This window comes from Carya illinoinensis, chromosome 11 (genome assembly GCF_018687715.1).
Source record: "Carya illinoinensis cultivar Pawnee chromosome 11, C.illinoinensisPawnee_v1, whole genome shotgun sequence".
Lineage (NCBI taxonomy): Eukaryota > Viridiplantae > Streptophyta > Magnoliopsida > Fagales > Juglandaceae > Carya > Carya illinoinensis.
The window spans coordinates 40,589,364-40,608,218 of record NC_056762.1 but is presented as its reverse complement, the minus strand read 5'-3'; the positions used below and the strand labels follow the sequence as shown (position 1 = coordinate 40,608,218).

The 18,855-nt window shown below is 36.0% G+C and overlaps 1 protein-coding gene and 1 pseudogene across 1 annotated transcript; one reads left to right on the top strand and one right to left on the bottom strand.

The window, feature by feature from the left end:
- Positions 1-1,325: 1,325 nt before the first annotated feature.
- Positions 1,326-12,215, top strand: LOC122282500 (annotated as a pseudogene).
- Positions 12,216-15,318: 3,103 nt separating this feature from the next.
- On the bottom strand, positions 15,319-16,203 carry LOC122282498. Its single transcript, XM_043094447.1, has 3 exons — positions 15,835-16,203; positions 15,555-15,768; positions 15,319-15,464 (listed from the first exon to the last, which is right to left on the bottom strand). Exons 1-3 carry the CDS (start codon positions 16,201-16,203, stop codon positions 15,319-15,321), a joined length of 729 nt encoding a protein of 242 aa, XP_042950381.1.
- Positions 16,204-18,855: the final 2,652 nt, after the last annotated feature.

Sequence of the window (18,855 nt, the reverse complement as noted above, 5' to 3'; positions counted from 1 at the left end):
GTATTTGTGACAATTTCCCTCTCATTGCTAAACTAAGTTATGGACAAAATTGAAGGCAAAATTACTTGACATTACTTTAAAGTAATATCTAGCAGTTTGATACTTGACATACTGCTATTTTCAGAAGGTGTTCTATACTTGCATGGTTGATAAATAGAGATTTATATACACACATGTGACAACAGAATATATAAACTGATGAGTTGCAAAACCATGTCCAATCGAGACCAGTGTTCAAGAGGAGATATATATACGTGCATAACTGTGTGTGAAAAGTAACTCTATATAAACCAGAACCCAATATGAGAAAACAGAGTTGATTGGTAATAAAGTGTCAAATAATCCATAACATGCGTACAATATCGATTGGGAGGAGCAAAAATAGCAAGATAAAATGTCCAAATTTAACTAGTGCCAAATTAACACTTCCAGTTAACTTGAGCGTGAAAAGTAGCTATGATTTGGGGGATCGATTGCCATTAAATTTACACCCAATTTTGATCAGCAAATGCAAAAAAAATTATATCGGGGGAGAAAAGGGTCGCCAAGAAAACTGATACCTAGCACCGGACCATCGGTTGGGGGGTAGTCCTCGAAAATTGTTGCTGGCCACGATGAACCAGTCCGCCGTTGAATGTAGCAACCTCACACCGGCGATTGAGATGCAAGCAACCGGCGAGCGTTAATCGCAGTAAATCTAGGGAAGATTTTCACCTTCCCCCATTGGGTCTTTCAGCCGTAGTTTGCCCGCCGATCTGGTCCAATTTCTCTGCGAGAAACACGCGTCGCGAAAAGATACGATCGGCATCTTGTAAATCGTCGAACGCGGTGGCCTTAGTCCGCGACGAACGCACGCTCGCAAGAAATCGGAAACCCTTAGCGGCGCTGGCTCGACTTGAGTTGCTGTCAATAGTGGCAGTTACTATGCCCCCCCTTCTCGGCAGGTAGATCGACGGGAAGATGCCATATTCTTCGACGGCATCACTGCGGCGAGTATCGGAGCGGATGTCACACCTAAATCCTGGCGTTTCATCTACAACGTGAAAACAGCCGAAAAGTTATATTAACCACAGTTTTTGTGGTTGTTACGGTGACTATCGAGCGCGGCAAAAAATAGCATATGTTGTAGTGTGACCCTACTCATTTAATTGAGGGTCATTTTCCTTTAATTTATGGTTAAGTTGAGACGTATCAACTTAACTTTTGGGCCCAGATTCCGTATATGAGATTTCATTAATGAAGTCTTTTACCCATTTCAGTGGGTACTGCATGGTACGTACATTTGAATAGGCTGGTGGCAGCGATTTTGATTTGGAGTTTTGACTATGCTTTGTTTTGGGATAAGAGTAAGATCACTTAAAAAGTATCGGTCGCAATACGAATTGAGCAACGAGGGGTTCAGTAGTGGATATGGTGAGCAAATACGATGTAGGAAATTCTAAAAGTTCGCACACTGGTTGCGGACTGATAAACAAGGCTCTAAATTAATATAATGTGCTATTAAATTGTTTTCCTATTGGGTTTCATTAAAAGGCTTCAAACTTCCAATTGCACAGCTAGCTGGCAGCTTAGGGTGTGAGCTAAAACTTCTCCAAAATTTGTTAATTTTAGTTTGCTTAGATGTCATATATATACGCTAACTTTGTTTTGTTCATTGTGCTCAAAAGGTCTGACCAGTTACTGATTGGTACTGTTCTTAACTTCTTATGTTATCTTACATAAACTTGACCCTATTATCTCTCTCTCTCTCTCTCTCTCTCTCTCTCTCTCTCTCTCTCTCTCTATTACTGGATTTTATCTGTCAGAGCTATTGAAAATCCCACACTTTTCGATTGGTTTTCTAATGCTTCTTATAATAATCTCCTGCCTTGTATAGTATCGGCCGGTCTTTCAGGAAGCACGGCAACTGCTCAAAGTCAAGTTTCTGTTGGTATGGGCTTGCTAGCTGGTTCAACTATTATGCTTCTTACGATAATATGGGGAACATGCGTTATTGTTGGCAAGTGCAACCTCGTTGATGGAGTTGCACAAGATTTACAAGATACAAAAGGGTTTAACTTAATTGGTATGTATGTCCTTCGGTTTTTTTTTAGAAGTATGTTACAACTAAAAAAAAATTCCATAAAAATAGATCCACCAACGGATATGATTTTATATATATATATATATATATATAATATGTTAGATTTATTTTACAATAAAAATAATTTTATAATCTAACGTATAACAAGAAGTCACTCCAGCTTGTAAATTTATTTTTGTAAAATCTATTTATGACTAATGCATTCCTCTTTTTGATTACCCGGACCCATCGAAATGTAGTAGACATGCGTAAATTATGCCATCCACCGAACTGTATTGCATTGTGAACTTGGGAGAGTTATGAGTGGATGTTTAAGTTATTATTCTAGACATATGAATCGTTTGTTTATGTTTCCTGTAGAGTGAACCGTATTTTAACTGTAGGATTAAACGTGTTAGATGGATTCATGACCCAATAAAATCCCCATGGTTGCAGAATCGGGTGTTAGTACTGATATTTGGACTAGCTATACTGCAAGGATTATGCTGATTTCTATCATCCCATTTTTAATCGTTCAAATACTACAAGTTCTCAGTTCAACGTCGGGGAGGCACCTGGCAATCTTGATTGCACTAATTGTCTCTCTCCTACTATTGATTTCCTATCGTCTTTATCAAGTAAGTGTGATATCTATGCCATAATTATATTTTCTGTACAGGTCCATTAGCCATCCTTACCTAAATTTTCGGTTCTCCTGTGGATCCTATTGAATGGTGTGTTGATCAATAGCATTTGTTCTAAACTTTTCTATCCGTACATCTTCTTTCATTTCCCTTGATACCTGTGATCATTGTTCATGGCCGGTAATCTCCATCACGAATAGCATTTTTTTATTTTTTATTTTATTGGAAGATATTAGGACGTGTAACTTTTAAGGAAGGGGTGCACGAAGGTAGTCCTCATAGATACAAAAGTTGTTTGAGATTTAATAAATAGTAGTAAAATATTTTGTGAATAATAATGAGATAGTTTGAATTAAATATTTATTAGATTTTAAGAAAAGAGAGAGAAAAAGTTGAATAAAAAATATTATAAAGTTAATATATTGTCAAAATATAATTTTTTAATATAATTTTTATTTTTAGATTTGAAAAAGTTGAATTAGTTTTTGTATTCTGTATGAAAGTTTAGAAAAGTTATAGTGACTAGTTTGGAAAGTTATAATTATTAGTTTGAAAGTGTTCGTGTTTGAATGATATTTGAGAAAAAAATGAAATTGGATGAGATGAGATAGAATGTATTGAAAATTATTTCCAAACAATCCCTTGGTATGTGAGAAGTCGAGCAATACGCATCATAGGGAGGGGAAGGAAGGTGACTGCGGGCTTGGTTGGAAATACAAATCGTCTCATCTCATCTTATCTCATAATTATTTTTCCAAACATCACTCAAACAAAAACAATTTTCAATTTCAAATATTCAATTTTGTCATTTAATCATTACAGTTTTTCCAAAATTTAAAAAAAAAATATTACAATTTTTTCAAATTTCAAAATAAAAATAATATTAAAAATTGTATTATAACAATATTTTAATTTTTTAATTTTTTATTCAATTTTTTCTCACTCATTTCTTAAAACTCAATAAATCTTCTTAACTCAAACTATTTCATTATTATTCACAAATCATTTTATTACTATTCACAGAATTCTAATAACGTCTCCAAGCATGCCCTTAATTCACTTGCTCTCTTCTTAGTTGATGTGAGCTCCCCAGGTGAGGCATAATGGGTCTATCTAGCCTCTATGAACAAGGGAGCCTTGTGGAGAATCGTCATCGAATTGAAGCATAAGGAACCATGGTGTTCTAATAAGGTGAGTGAGGCTTATGTAGTGGAGCTATGAAAGTATATAAAAAAAGATTGGGATACATATGCAAGAAATATCCATTTGCTGTGGGTAAGGGATTGAAGGTCAGATTTTGGCGTGATATATGGTGTAGCGATAGGGTACTCAAGGAAGTTTGTCCACAAGTTTATGGCTTAATAAGAATGAAAGAAGCCATAATTGTGGATCTATTAATCATCTCCAATGATATTCCTCAATGGAATGTTACATTCCTCAAAGAAGCACAAGATTGAAAAATTGATAATTTTTCAGCATTCTTTGAACTTGTATACCCCATCCTTTATCAAGGGGAGTTGAAGACAAGATTTTTTGGTACCCTCTACAAAAGGGATATACATAGTATACTCTTTCTACCAAATCATGACCACACACAACATAACTCCATTCTCAAGGAAGAGTATTTAGAAGACAAAGGCACCCCTAAAGGCATCATTTTTTGTACGGATGGTTTCTTTGGAAAAAATTCTCACTCTAAACAACTTGAGGAAACATCGAATCATAGTTATGAATTGGTATTGTAAGTACAACATCAGTAGAGAGTTCATTGACTATCTACTGCTTCATTGTGACATTGTCATGACTTTATGGCATGAAGTTTTTGCTCGGTTGGGACTAGCTTGAGTGACGTTGAGAAGGGTTGGGACTAGCTTGGTTGGAACTAGCTTGAGCAACCTTCTAGCTGCTTGGAGAGGTATTCAAGGCAGTTCTCAAATTGCATCAATATGGAAGATGGTCTCAATATGCCAATGGTGGTGCGTTTGGAGGAAGAGGAATAAAAGAAGTTTTGAAGACATTTAAAAAAATAAAAATAAAAAACTGCTTTTGTGCTTCAGTTTATCTTATGGATCTGATGAACAACCAAAGTACTGGTCTATGCTCGATGCTTACATTGTTAAAACTGCTGGTTTTTCACTTAATACATGGTTGAAGTCAGATTAGGGGATGTCAAGAGTTTTAGTCGGGGGTTTTAGAAGGGAGGTGAACTATGACCCCTTAAGAAGCTTGACAACGCCAAAGCATTGAGCTACTTTTTTGGTTTGACCAAAATGTTACGTGCCAGAATTTGCGACTTCGTAGTGGGTTTATGAATGGGTAGAGAACAAGGATTGTCCTTACGTGCTCTACCAATGATGGAATTTTGTAGGACACTTCGAGGGATCATAGGCCTCCTTAGTTGGTTTAATTTGAGAAAAACCACAACTCCAAATCAACACAAGGTTGAAGATAATAGTGATGATATATTATTCATTCTTGGCCTCAAGCTATTAAATAGCCTAACAACTTTTGTTAGAATAGGCAATAACCCATTCTTAAAGAAAGGAAAATTACAATCGCATAATTCTAATACAAATTTATTGAAAGAAAATAACATTGATTGAAAGAAAATAACATTATTTAATTATTGATGGTAAGCATCAATCACTCCCATCCCATGATTCTTGGTCCCTGACAATTCTTCCCTCCTTAAAAATTTCCTTGTCCTCAAGGAAAAAACGTGTCTTCAATTATGCCAGATTCTCCCATGTTGCCTCAGTAGGAGATAGATTTTTCCAATGGACAAGAGCTTCAATTTCTCTTCCTTTTTTGCGAGTTTCTAGAATGGCTTGAGGAAGTGGGTGGAGTGCCTCTTCTACTGGTAATTCGGGTAGAGTTGGAGAGATTTTCTCTTGATCTCCAATCCTCTTTTTAAGGAGAGAAATATGGAAAACTGTATGTAATTTAGATTCGGGGGATAACTCCAATTTATATGCACCAGTGCCAATCTTGGATAAGATTTTAAATGGACCAAAAAATTTGGGACTAGGCTTGAGATTTTTCCTTTGAGCCAATGAAAGCTGACGATATGGGCGCAATTTTAGATAGACAAATTTGCCCACTTGAAAACACCTATCTGTGTGCTTCTCATCATAATATTTCCTCATTCGCTCCTGTACAATTTTCAAATTGGCTTTGACATCCTTAATCACCACATTTCTTTCAAGTAGAAATTTGTCAATGGACTCCACACGCGAAGTGCCATGAACGTAGGCAAGTAAAGTAGGAGGTTCGCGCCCATAGACAATTTCGAATGGTGTCTCTTTGGTGGAAGAGTGGATGCTTGTATTGTAACAATATTCTACCCATGGAAGCTAAATCGACCACTCTTTCAGCTTAGAACTAGTGAAACACCGCAAGTACATCTCTAATGTCTTGTTGACCATTTCGGTTTGACCGTCGGTTTGTGGGTGATAAGTTGAGCTAAAATTGAATTTAACTCCATTTAATAAGAATAAATTCTTCCAAAAAGAACTTGTGAATACCAGGTCATGATCACACACAATAGACTCGGGCATGCTATGAAGCTTGAATATGTGGTCAAAAAATGTTTGGGCAGCTATGGTGGCTGTTTAAGGGTGTTTAATGGGAATAAAATGGCTATATTTGGATAATCAGTCAATGACCACAAAAATGGTAGAGTTACCTCTCGATGTTGGCAAGCCATCAACAAAATCCATGAAAATATCTGTTCACACATGGCTCAAAATTGGGAGAGGGCTGAGTAAATCTGCTGGCTTGACTTGGTCCACCTTATTTTTTTGACAAACATCACACTCTTGGATAAATTTTTGTACGTGCCCCTTCATGCATTTCCAATAAAAAACTGATTTGATTATGTGGAGAGATTTGTGGAGCCCTTCATGCGTGTTGGAATGGAATTCTTTGATTATAGGAATAATTAATTCAGATGTGGGCAAGAGATAAATCCGATCCTTAAAGAAAATCAATCCTTCTTTGAATAGCCACGGTCCCAATGCTTCTCCTTCCTTGATTTTCTCCACCAAATCCTGCAAATGAGAATTAGCTGAAATTTCTGATTTTATGGGATCCACCCAATTAGGAATAGGAGAATATATTGCATGAATTTCAAATTTTCAAGAAAGGGCATCTGCGGCTGAATTTTCCTTGCTTTTTTTGTAGTGAATTTGAAAATCAAATCTAAAAAGCTTCACCAACTATTTTTGTTGAACAGCCGTAGTAATGGTTTGACCTAATAAAAATTGCAAGCTTTTTTGGTCTGTCTGGACAATAAGATTGGCTCCTAAAAGATATGGATACCATTTTTTGACCGCCTTAACCAAGGCTAACATTTCATTCTCATATGTGGATAATGCAAGATTTTTGCCATGTAGAGCTTGGCTAAAAAAAGTAATTGGTTGGTCTCCTTGGTTGGTAGAGCAGGTACAGGTCCGGATGTCATTGCCATTTGTAATTCTTCAAATGCTTGCTCGGCAGCGGAACTCCATTTCAAAGAATCCTTTTTTAGCATATTTGTCAAGGGTTGAGCGATCATGCCGTAGTGGTGAATGAATTTCTGGTAGTAACCGATGAGGCTCAAAATAACCTCGCAACCCCTTCAAGCTAGTTGGTTTGGGCCATGTCATCATGGATGAATTTTTTTCTGGGTCCATGGCTACCCCTTGATGAGAAATCACATGACCCAAGTAGCCTATTCTTCTTGTCCAAATTGACATTTTTCATGCTTGAAAAAAAAAACTTGTTAGCTTGCAAAACATGTAGCACACACCCAACATGTAATAAGTGATCTTCCCAAGATTTGCTAAAAATAAGAATATCGTCAAAAAATACCAAGATGAATTTATGAAGAAATTCCTTGAATACCTCATTCATGACGCTTTGGAAGGTTGCCGTTGCATTAGTGAGACCAAAGGTCATCACCAAAAATTTGTAGTGGCCTTGGTGCGTACGAAAAGCTGTTTTCTCAACATCTTCTGGATACATACGGATTTGATGGTACTCCGACCTCAAATCAAGCTTGGTAAAAATCTTGCACTATGCAATTCATCCAATAATTCATCGATAACAGGTATTGGATATTTATCCTTGATGGTAATGTTGTTGAGTGCTCAGTAATCCACACAAAGCCTCCAAGAGCCATCTTGTTTTTTAACCAATAGCATGAGAGAGAAGTATGGACTCGTGCTAGGCCTTATCATACCGGATGACAATAGCCCCTTGATCATTTTTTAATATCATTTTTTTGGTAATGGGGATACCGATAAGGCTTGACTGAGATTGGATTAGCTCCCTTTTCCAATAGAATTTTGTGGTCTTGAGATCTCTGAGGTGGCAAGCCTTGAATCTCTTGAAAAATGGCCAAATGTTGATTCAAAATAGCCATTAAATCTGGATTTAAATTTGTTGCCGCAACTCCTTGCTTCTCTCCCAAGTTTAAGGAACTGAATTGTAATAAAAAAGCTGTTTTTCCTTTCCACAACTGTACCTCTAAATCACGATCACCCATGATTTTATTGCTAGACTGTCTTGTCCCATGTAACTCTATTGCTTTCCCCTCCTAACAAAATTGCATCCATAGCTCATTGAATTCCCAAATAATTGGACCCAGTTTTTTAAGCCATTGAGTTCCAAAAAAGGCATCACATCCTTCCATCGGTAAAAGGTAAAAATCCACGTGAAATTGAACCTTTTGCACTAAAAGGGGAGCCTTTCACAATCCTTCACTTTTCATTTTATTTCCATCCTCCACTTGAACCAAAAATTCTCATTTCTTTGTAGGGTAAATTCCCATTTTGGTAACTAACTTTGAATTCAAAAAGTTATGAGTGCTACTGGAATCCACCAATATTGTAATAACATAATCTCCAAATTTTCTAAAAAAATGCATGGTTTGAGGTGCCACATTTCCTGAAATAGCATGAAAACTAATTTCAGGAATCTCTTCTTCCGCTTCCTCCTTGATGGTAATCTCATCCAATGGCTCATCAATAGAAGGAAAAATTCCTTCTATTAAAAATAACTTCTTGCAATGATGGCTTGGGGAAAATTTTTCGTCACAATTGAAGCATAATCCGTGCATCCTCCTTTCTTGCAACTCAGCCGGACTCAACCTCTTGATGGTGGAGGTACAAGCTCTGGTAAGAGATGCTAAGGGTAAGGGTGGATGTCCCATGGTAGATGAAGCCTTTTGGGGTTCCACGTACCCTCCCTTCTATTGGTCATACATACGAGACTCATAGAGTCGTGTAAGATGATAGCGACAGATAATGAAATTAGATTACATGCATGCATGTCAACTCGTATTGCCTCCTTTAACCTGCTCACAAAGCACCCAACTTGTTGTTCTTCGGACAAATGGCCAGCTCGATGTAACAAACTATCAAAGTCCATTTGGTAATCGCGGATGCTTCTTGTTTGTTTAAGCTTGGTGAGATCTTAAAAAAAAATTTGGTATCTTGAAGGCCCATATAGTAAATACAACTTGTACTTAAAAAATTCCCAATTGATGCCTTCTCGCCAATTTTTGAAATGTTGATACCACAGTTGGACATTGCCATCCAAGTGATAACCGGCCATGGGGAGTTTTTCCGCCTCTTCTGTGCCTTGGAACTTGAAAAATTGCTCCACTAGACAAATCCATCCTGTTGGATCATCCATGTCATTATAGCGTGGAAAGTCCAACTTAGTGATTTTGGGTGCGAGAGAGCCTCCTCCCGAAAGGCTACAATGAGGGCCACAAGAAGACTCGGCATCATCATCATGTCCTCCACTTCGCATAGAAAAACGAGCAAACATGCTCTCTATATGTTTCAAGAGACCATCTTCACTAGCCTTCATGGCTTGTTGTAGTTCCTTTTGGCTTGTAGCCAACGAGCCAAGCTCATTCTCCACTTGCTCGAGATGAAGGTCGGACATGCCTGGCATCGATACCAAGTTGTTACGTGTCAGAGTTTGCGACCTCGTAGTGGGTTTATGAATGGGTAGAGAACAAGGATCGTCCTTGCGTGCTCTACCTATGATGGAATTTTGTAGGAAACTTCAAGGGATCCTAGGCCTCCTTAGTTGGTTTAATTCGAGAAAAATCACAACTCCAAATCAAGACAAGGTTGAAGATAATACCGGCGATATATTATTCATTATTGGCCTCAAGCTATTAAATAGCCTAACAGCTTTTGATGGAAAAGGCAATAACCCATTCTTACATAAAGGAAAATTACAATCGCATAATTCTAGCACAAATTTATTGAAAGGAAATAACATTGATTGAAAGAAAATAACATTTATTTAATTATTGACGGTAAGCATCAATCACTCCCATCCCAAGATTCTTGGTCCCTCACACAAAACTTGTAATATTGATAAACAAAACTTGTATACTTAATATGCATAACCTGTCGAATGCTTCGTGCGGCTTTAATGAATTAACTTTAGATTCACCCCGGCATCCCGCATAAGAATAAGATCAGAGGAATCCCATGTAAATACCTTGTATTTAGGTTTGATTCTATTCTATATAAAATCTTATTTAGATTTTGACCTCACAGTATGTAAGTGGTGAAATTTAATTTTCTGCCAAGTAATTTTGAAGAAAGAGTCCCGAAGCACACCTCAAATGAAGTACCCCCGACGTAGTTTTAGTACTTTATTATCCACCATCCTTAGTTCCTAGCTCTTTAGAGACTTGGTTCAGTGCATATCCTAAGGGTTTCTGTTTTTTGCCCTGTTCACCGTTGCCAAGGGAATTTGAAGGTGAGGATCAAACATTCCATTAACCATAATCTCAAAAAACTCGCAGGTCCTTTTGCATATAGTGAATTGAGAGCATTGGTTGTTGGATGGATAACATGGAAAACCTTTTGCAGGTCCTTCAACCTTGGATCCAGAGACGAAAAATATCTTATATGAAGTACAAGCGTGTTATATTAGGACTTCTAAGGCATCTAAAAGACCGGGCAGTGGGGAGGCTGCTAAGGGATAATGGGGAACCTAATGAGGAAGCCATTAAAAAGTTAGCTTTTTTATAATTATAAATCTTGATTTTGTTAAACTATGTAACAGTTTTTTCCCCATTACAAAGTTTTTCTTGGTATTTGCTGAATTCTGTTCAAAACTTCAATATCATGACAGGTTGTTTTATGTAGTAGACACAAATGGAGATGGAAACATTTCATATAGTTAATTGAAAGCATTGATTGTTGGAATTCGATTTGAAGAGATTGAACTGAAAAGGGAAAATCCTGTAGATAAATTAATGAGAGATTTTGATACATCCCTAGATGGTCAGATTGACGAGACAGAGTTTGTCAATTGCATTTCTAAATGGCTGAAGAGGGCAACGCGTATACGGACTGCCTCTAGTGGTCATGGTTCTCACACGCTTAGGTTTTTAAATGCCTTTCACCAGGTAATTAAGTTGAGCTGTATTGTGTTGAATCGTGATTTTCATTTCAAACAAGATGCTTGACTTCTTTGGAAACTCATTTATTATAGGACACAGAAAGAGAGCTTGATTTGTTAGATGTGGGTGATGAAAGCGAGAAGGAATTGAAGGATGCTGGGGATTCCAGGTGGACATCTATCAAAGCAGTGCTATTGTTGTTGCTGGGAACTCTCATTGCTGCCGCATTTGCTGACCCCTTGGTAGATGCTGTCGATAACTTTTCTGATGCCACCGGTATTCCTGCTTTCTTCATCTCCTTCATCGTGCTGCCTTTGGCTACCAACTCTAGCGAAGCTGTGTCAGCAATTATATTTGCTAGTCGTGACAAACGAAAAACTACCTCCCTGACATTTTCTGAGGTTTTTTTCTTATCCCCACTCTTCATATCAATGTTTAGTGCTTGTTCTATAAGGTTTAATGCCGGATAAATTACAGAAGTTTCAAGATATATATACCAAGTAGTGTTTTTGGTGTCTTAGCTAAAGGAAAACAATCAGCCAAAATATGGATGTCAATGTCATTCATAATTGATAGGTAGAATTACAACTCAGATATTTTGCATCTCTTGTACCTCGATTGATTTGAAGTGATTGATTATAATTCATATATATGTTGGTGCATGCAGCTATATGGGTCAGCAACAATGAATAATGTCCTCTGCCTCTCAGTGTTCTTAGCCCTTGTTTACATTAGGGGATTGACATGGGATTTCTCATCTGAAATGCTGGTTATTATTATTGTCTGCGTTGTGATGGGTTGCTTCGCCAGCTTCCGCACCCATTTCCCACTTTGGACAGCTCTTGTAGCTTTACTACTTTACCCATTCTCCCTTGCCCTGATCTATGTTCTTGACTATGTTTTGGGCTGGTCATAAATTCACGGATCGTTGCACAAGATTTTGATTGGAGGATATACTTCATTTCGTGTACGTAGAATGGAGGTTGTTTCTTTTTAATAAGATGTTACTGGTTAGTTTGTAATACATTTAAGTGTCTTGGTTTATATTTAAACTTTTTTGAGAGCGGCCACAGTATGGGCAATTTTATAGTTGCAATACTATTGCTTTCAAAGTATGGTATATTTTCTATTTATCATATTTTTTCTTTGCCTTTGGCCTCTGGCTGTTGTTGATGATATCGCTGAAGAACAAAATCTTTAGTTCTGTTGGTGGCTATTGTTAATCTCCATGACTTCTTTACCATCTAACTTTCTATAAAAATGGGTATAGCAGAGTGAGTGTGATTGAAGTATTTCAATTTACAGCTAAGAAATTGGTCGGGAACATTTGAATGATTGCAACACCAGAAAACAAAATCAGAAATTTATAAACTCTCTTGTATCTTTTTTTGAAAGAGCCAATTTGCATTAGGTTGCATAAATATGTACCTGAAACTTGGGACAGGAGGGTGTTTTGTTGTTGTTGTAGTTGAATCTGGCACCACGGTTATACTTTTAATTTTGCAAGATGGTCCTTCCAAAAAAAGATTTTCAGACTAAAAGAGAAGGAAAATCAATTCATGAAAATCAATTTGCACAAATAGCTTTAGAGTATCTTCAATGGATTATCCAAAGTTAAAGAATATTTTTTATGAATGTAAGATGAATTTAGTATTTAGTTATTCCATTTGCAGAAGTCTTTACATAGGAATATCTATTTTTTTATTATATAATAATAAAATAATATAAGATAAATTTGATTTTAGCTAGTCACATCAAATTTTCACATTAGATTATTCATTTATTTATTATATAGTAATGAGTAATTAATAATTAAAAAAATATTTAATTTTTTAATTATTAATTTATTTTATTTTAGCATATTTTACTATTTTACTTATTATATGTTAAATAATAATAAGGAGTAATATAAAGTAATAAAATAAACATTTACTCCTTAAACAGAAACAAGCAAATTTGACTTTACTTTTACCAATACGGTAGCTAAAAACCAGATAATTTAGGTTTGTCTAATCCATTGCAAGCAAGTCTTCATGTCCAATAGTTAAAAGGAACTTTACTTTTACATATGCATAATCCATTAAGAATACTTTTAAAAGAACAAAACCTCTCTCTCTCTCTGGCCCTAGGTATGCTCTTCCTGCACCACCCATTTGTAACCATAATGAAAGGTCAGGTAGGGATGGAGAAGGAAAGGGAATTGAGCATGAAGATGAATTAGAATGGTGGTAAGTTGGAATTGGCAAAGATAGAAATGAAGATTCTCTCCGCGATATTGAAGTTGGAGGTGACAAAATTGTAGTTGCATCTTTCTTTTGATGTTCTTCTAGCCTGATTTTTTCAAGCTATGCCACCCCAAGTCCTCTCTATGGGGCTTTCTTTTGCTTTGGATTTTTGGAAGATTTAGCAACGCCACCGATATTGCCACCAGCACCACTCCCGCTATTGTTATACTTCGGGCCCTCTAGGTTTAATCCGCTCTATCCATTCTTGTTCTTTTCCATCTAAATTTTTTACATTTCAAGTGAGTTAGAAGCAAAACCAGATGCAAAGACATAGAGAAAGACCCAAGTTATTGCTTGTAATTTTGTACTCATGTTTTGTCTTCTTGAGACATTGTTGTCTTCTTCCGATAACATTTCAAGGAAATTTGAAGCAGATACAGAGATTTTGAAAAAGAGAACCGAATCTCTACTTTCACAAATCCATTATATCGAAATCAAATGGAAGAAAAATCTGAAGGAACTTGAAAAATTGAGGCTGGAAGAGTCATGCTAGGCTCGCGCCTAGCACAATTTTGAGTTTTTATTTTTATGTTTTTATTTTTTCATATTTTTTAATATATTTAAATATTTTTAAAAAATAAAAAATATACTAATATATTAAAAGTTACTTTCTTAATTATGAAGTAAAAAAATTAAATTATTGAGTGATAATTTGAAGCAGTACAATGAGAGTAACATACCATCATTGCTATTTGAGCAAAGATAAAAAAGAGAGAGAGAGAAAGCAGAGTGTGTACAAAGCGAAGTATATTTTATTTTATTTTCCATTTTATCCCCTAAGAGCATTAGCATTGGTTTGGCCAAATGCATATTTAAATTTAGCCAATATCAACTTAAAAATACATTTGCCTATTCAATCTAAATTCAAGTCCCACATTGAATTAGTCATCCATTCTATATATAATAATAAAATAATATTAAAATAATATTTTTTTAAAAAATTTTTGTTTTCCCACATTTTATAATTCTACCAATTTAATATTAAGCAATATTATATTATAATTAAATTAATATTAAAAAAACACATTTTCAAAGCTCATTTAGGAATAACAAAATTCTATCAACTAATTTTTTAACTAAATATCTTAACCAAATATCTAGCAACATATGAGAAGTCATGCAAAAATAAAAAACTGCACTTATATAAATCAAAAATAAAAAACTGCACTTACATAAATCAATATCAAGAAAATCTGCACTGCAGTTACATAAATCAATATGAAGAAAACAGCAACTTAAGGTTACATAAATCAATATGAAAAAAATCTGCACTGCACTTACATCTACATAAACAGAATTAAGAAATCTGCACTGCATTCTTAACCTTCTTAATTACAAAACATATACATAAACACCTAGAGGAAATATACACTTCCTCCACCATCTTAATTACAAAACACTTACATAAACACCTAGTGGAAATCAAATATTCAAACACCATCTTAATTACAAAAAACACTTACATAAACACCAAGAGGAAATACATAAAATAAGCACCTAGTTATCATATACAGCAGTTCAAATATAAACCCCTATTAACATATAACAGCAGTTACAAGTTTCAATATACATCCAAAAAATCAGTCAGTGGGTTCCAAGCTGTCATGAAGTTCCAAAAAGTAGACTTCAATGCAAAAAATAGTCTTCCATTTCATAAAGCAGCCCCAACTGCAAAACAAATAGACAGAGCAATATTAATCTGTGTTTTTTGATCCAAAAACAGCAACTAGTAATTGTTTTCAGGTGTGCAAAACCATCAACTATTCAGTTTATTAACAAAAAACAGCAACTACCAAAAATGACCAAAAAACAGCAACTACTCACTTCTCTCTCCTCCAGCTACTGCATTTCATTCAATTCAGTCTTATGTTTCTCTAGGATCTCAATTTGAATTGACTTGAAGTATTCTCACTGCACTGCATTCATGTTATCAACATTCAACATCATGACTTCCATCTCCATCTTCTTCTTCTTAAGTGAGATTATCTCAGCCCTGTCCTTTTCAGCCTTCATTGCCGTCTCCCGTCGCTCAATCATCATTATCCTCCTATCAGCTTCCATGTTACTTAACTTTTCATCAAATTGACTATTACAAGATTCTTCATGTTTCCTTTTCCTTTCCCTTTGTTTTTCAGATTTCTTGCCTAGCGGCCTCTCCAAATTGGTAGACATGCTCTCATTTTCCTCAACATCTATGGCAATGGCAGCTGGAACAGTAGGGCAACCCGTCTTTCTCTTTGTTGGCAAATTATCCATATGCACTTGCCACTTTGGTTGGTACCTCAATAAGTTCCAACAATGATCCAAATTGTAATTGCTTTTTTGTGTCGATCGGTACAATGCTTTTGCCTTGTCAATCTAAACACCAATCATAAAAATATTAGTACATATTACAATCCAAATTTATGATAATTAGAAACATACCTTGTCTTGTTCATTGGTACCGCTTGGATGCATTGACTCGACTTGGGCTAAGAAACCACAAAACTTATTTGTGACTTTTTGGATAGTTGACCATCGATTAGTCAACGACCCCACAGAACGTTCAGGCCAATTAGCATTTTTATAAGTATTGAAGTAATCATGGATTCTTATCCACAATTGGGTGGACTTTTGATCTGTCCCCCTAATAGCGTCTATACTAATATTGAGCCACCCTGATACAAGGAGGTTGTCTTCCTCCACGGTGAAGGACATACCCCATTGGGATAGTTTAGTTCGTGCCCTTACTTGCCCTTCGGGTTGTGTCACTTCAACCTCAGGAAACACATTATCATGCAAAACACGAGCCATGAGGGGGTTAATAATACATTCTCCACCACTTTGTAATAGTGTAGTGAAAAAGGGATCGTATTGGCAGTGTGAATCCATCCTAGATAAAACAGTCACCAAGTAATAAAATCAACAGTCAGCAAGTAAGCATGGAAGACAGTCAAAACAGTATGCCAACACACACAACACAACATTTGAAATAAATTGTTGCCAACAATGAAAATGCAAATTGGATCACTATCACTCTGCTGGCTCTGTAATTTTTCAGCAGCTCTAACAAGAAATAAATGAGCTAGTTTGATTGAGAAGTGTTTTGATTGAGAACAGGATGATAGTCTCTTCTTTCTCGCTTTTAATACAATCTTGATTACTTATAAAAAAAAAAAGTATGATACATAAAAAAGTATGATACTTAATACCTAATCTTTAATTTCGTAGAGGAATTCCAACCTTAAATCTAAAACTGGTTATCTCCAAAACAGGTTCTATTATAACCAAATACATTATGCTTTTCATCATGTTTGCAACTTCCAAGTGTTTGTTATATTTCGGGCACTAATTTTTTCAGTTTTCTCATCTTGAAGGCAGAACGAAAACAGAGCATGCATCAAATAATAGAGCATGCAAACCTTGTTGGAGTTGTGAAGTTTTCTTTCTTTAGCAGCAGCTTTTATAATTAAAGCTGTGTGGTTGGGGTCAAAGACTAGTTTTAAGTTATACCCAAAATGCATTTCAAATGTAAATAGGCAGAGGATGTAACAAGCAACAAATTATATTATTCGAGGGGTTCATCTTGATGGTTATTTAGATGTTGTAATCCACAGTCTAATCAATGAGGACAAGGCTTTACAACCATACAATGTCTATGAAGTCCAAGTGCAGACCAGTGCATGATCTGGCTTTTTCTCTAGGTTAATTCCCTCATTAGTTTCTTGGTATTGTAAATATTTAAATAGCACCTCTTGGATCCCATACCCCTGGATCTTATATATAGGAAGTAACTAAAGATTACTACAAAAGATCAATGTAGAAAGTCTGGATGATTTTGTAAGTGGGCCATCTATATGCTGTGAAAAAGAAAACACTGATCATAGGCACTAGCTTCATTTCGTTGTTGCTTAAGAGGTGTTTAAAAAAGTGTGGTCATATTTTTCCAACAAACTTTTGTGAACAATGATAGTGATTTTGGTTCAGCTTTGGGATATTTAACTAAGAAGTCATGAAATGTTTATTTTAAATGAAATACTATCTCTCTATTACCTTGTTGTGGATTGATTCTCTGTGTTTTGATTTTTTTCTTTCACTTTTTAATGGAGTTGTTCATTGACATTTTATTTCCCAGGTTGAAATTGGTTCCATAAGTTCAGACATAAAAACCCTACAAGAGAATTCTATGGATATGGGCTTGAAGCTTAAGAATCGCAAGGTATTCTTTTAAAACAGAGCTTCAATTTTCTGTTGGGTTTTCAGTTGAGAACCACAGAAACATGGATTGTGGATTAAATTAGATTTTAATGATGCTTTCTCTTGGTAAACGGTAAAAACTCTAACTGCAATCAAACCCTAACTGCATACAGCCACTACATCCGAGAGCATCCAAGAGCATAAACGGTAAAAACAATAGACATGGATCACAGAAAAATCGAGAGCATAAACTGTAAAAGCCATGAGAAAACTTACAGATCAACCGTGGGAGTGAGAGAGAGAGAATGGGGAGGCGCAGCCGTGGGAGTGGACGTGTGCAACCGTGGGAGTGACCGGGCGCAGCCGTGGGTCGTGGTCAGGGGCCGTGTATGCGAATCGGGAGAGAAGAGAAAAAGTTTAGGAAGAAAGGGGGGACAGTACCGAAATGGAGGGAATGGGATTTTCCTTCCCGCGTTGTCCACTTCTCACTTTTCACTTCTGACTTTCCTGTAGAGATAATATTTGTTTATTATTTGGTGAATGAATTTCGACTTCCATCTTTGGCCATGGACTGTAGCAGAAGTCTATAATTTTTTAAATATGCCCAATCCGATGTGATGACTTTTTAAGTAAATTTCTCCAAATTTAACCAAGCAACCTCATTTGGCCAAGCCAATGAGGATGCTCTAACACATCAATTTTTCACTTTGATTACTCGTTTCAATGTTCCATATTATTTTCACACCATGTATTAACATATTATTTATTATTATTATTTAAAAACATATATTTATAAATTAATATATTTGAAAAAATGAAAAAAAAAAATTAACTTGTAATATAAAAAATAATAAATAGAATTTTTTTTCCTTTCTAAATGTTTACATGCCCAAAAAAGTAAGAAATAAAAATGGGCGGTGTTATTCTGCCGCTCAGAGTGTACTGCTCAAAGGCAAGCAAGAAGGATAGGCTCATCGGTCATAGTTGGGTGAAGAGGATCTAGAGAATTATAGTGTTTAGAGACTGGACTGAGATCCCTAACATTAATTGGTGCTTTCATTGAGAGGCTTGCCTTGCTCGGAGATCAAGAGAAATCCTTACCATGCAAGAGAGTACAACGGGGCCCAAGAGGCCAAGTGGTTCCTATAGGGACCGAATTGAAGTGCTTGAAGGACAAAGTACACGGATCCATAGCGTCCTTAATGAGGTCATGACTACTTTGGCCAAATTCAGAATGGTCATGAATGTGAGCAACTGGAACAATAAGGA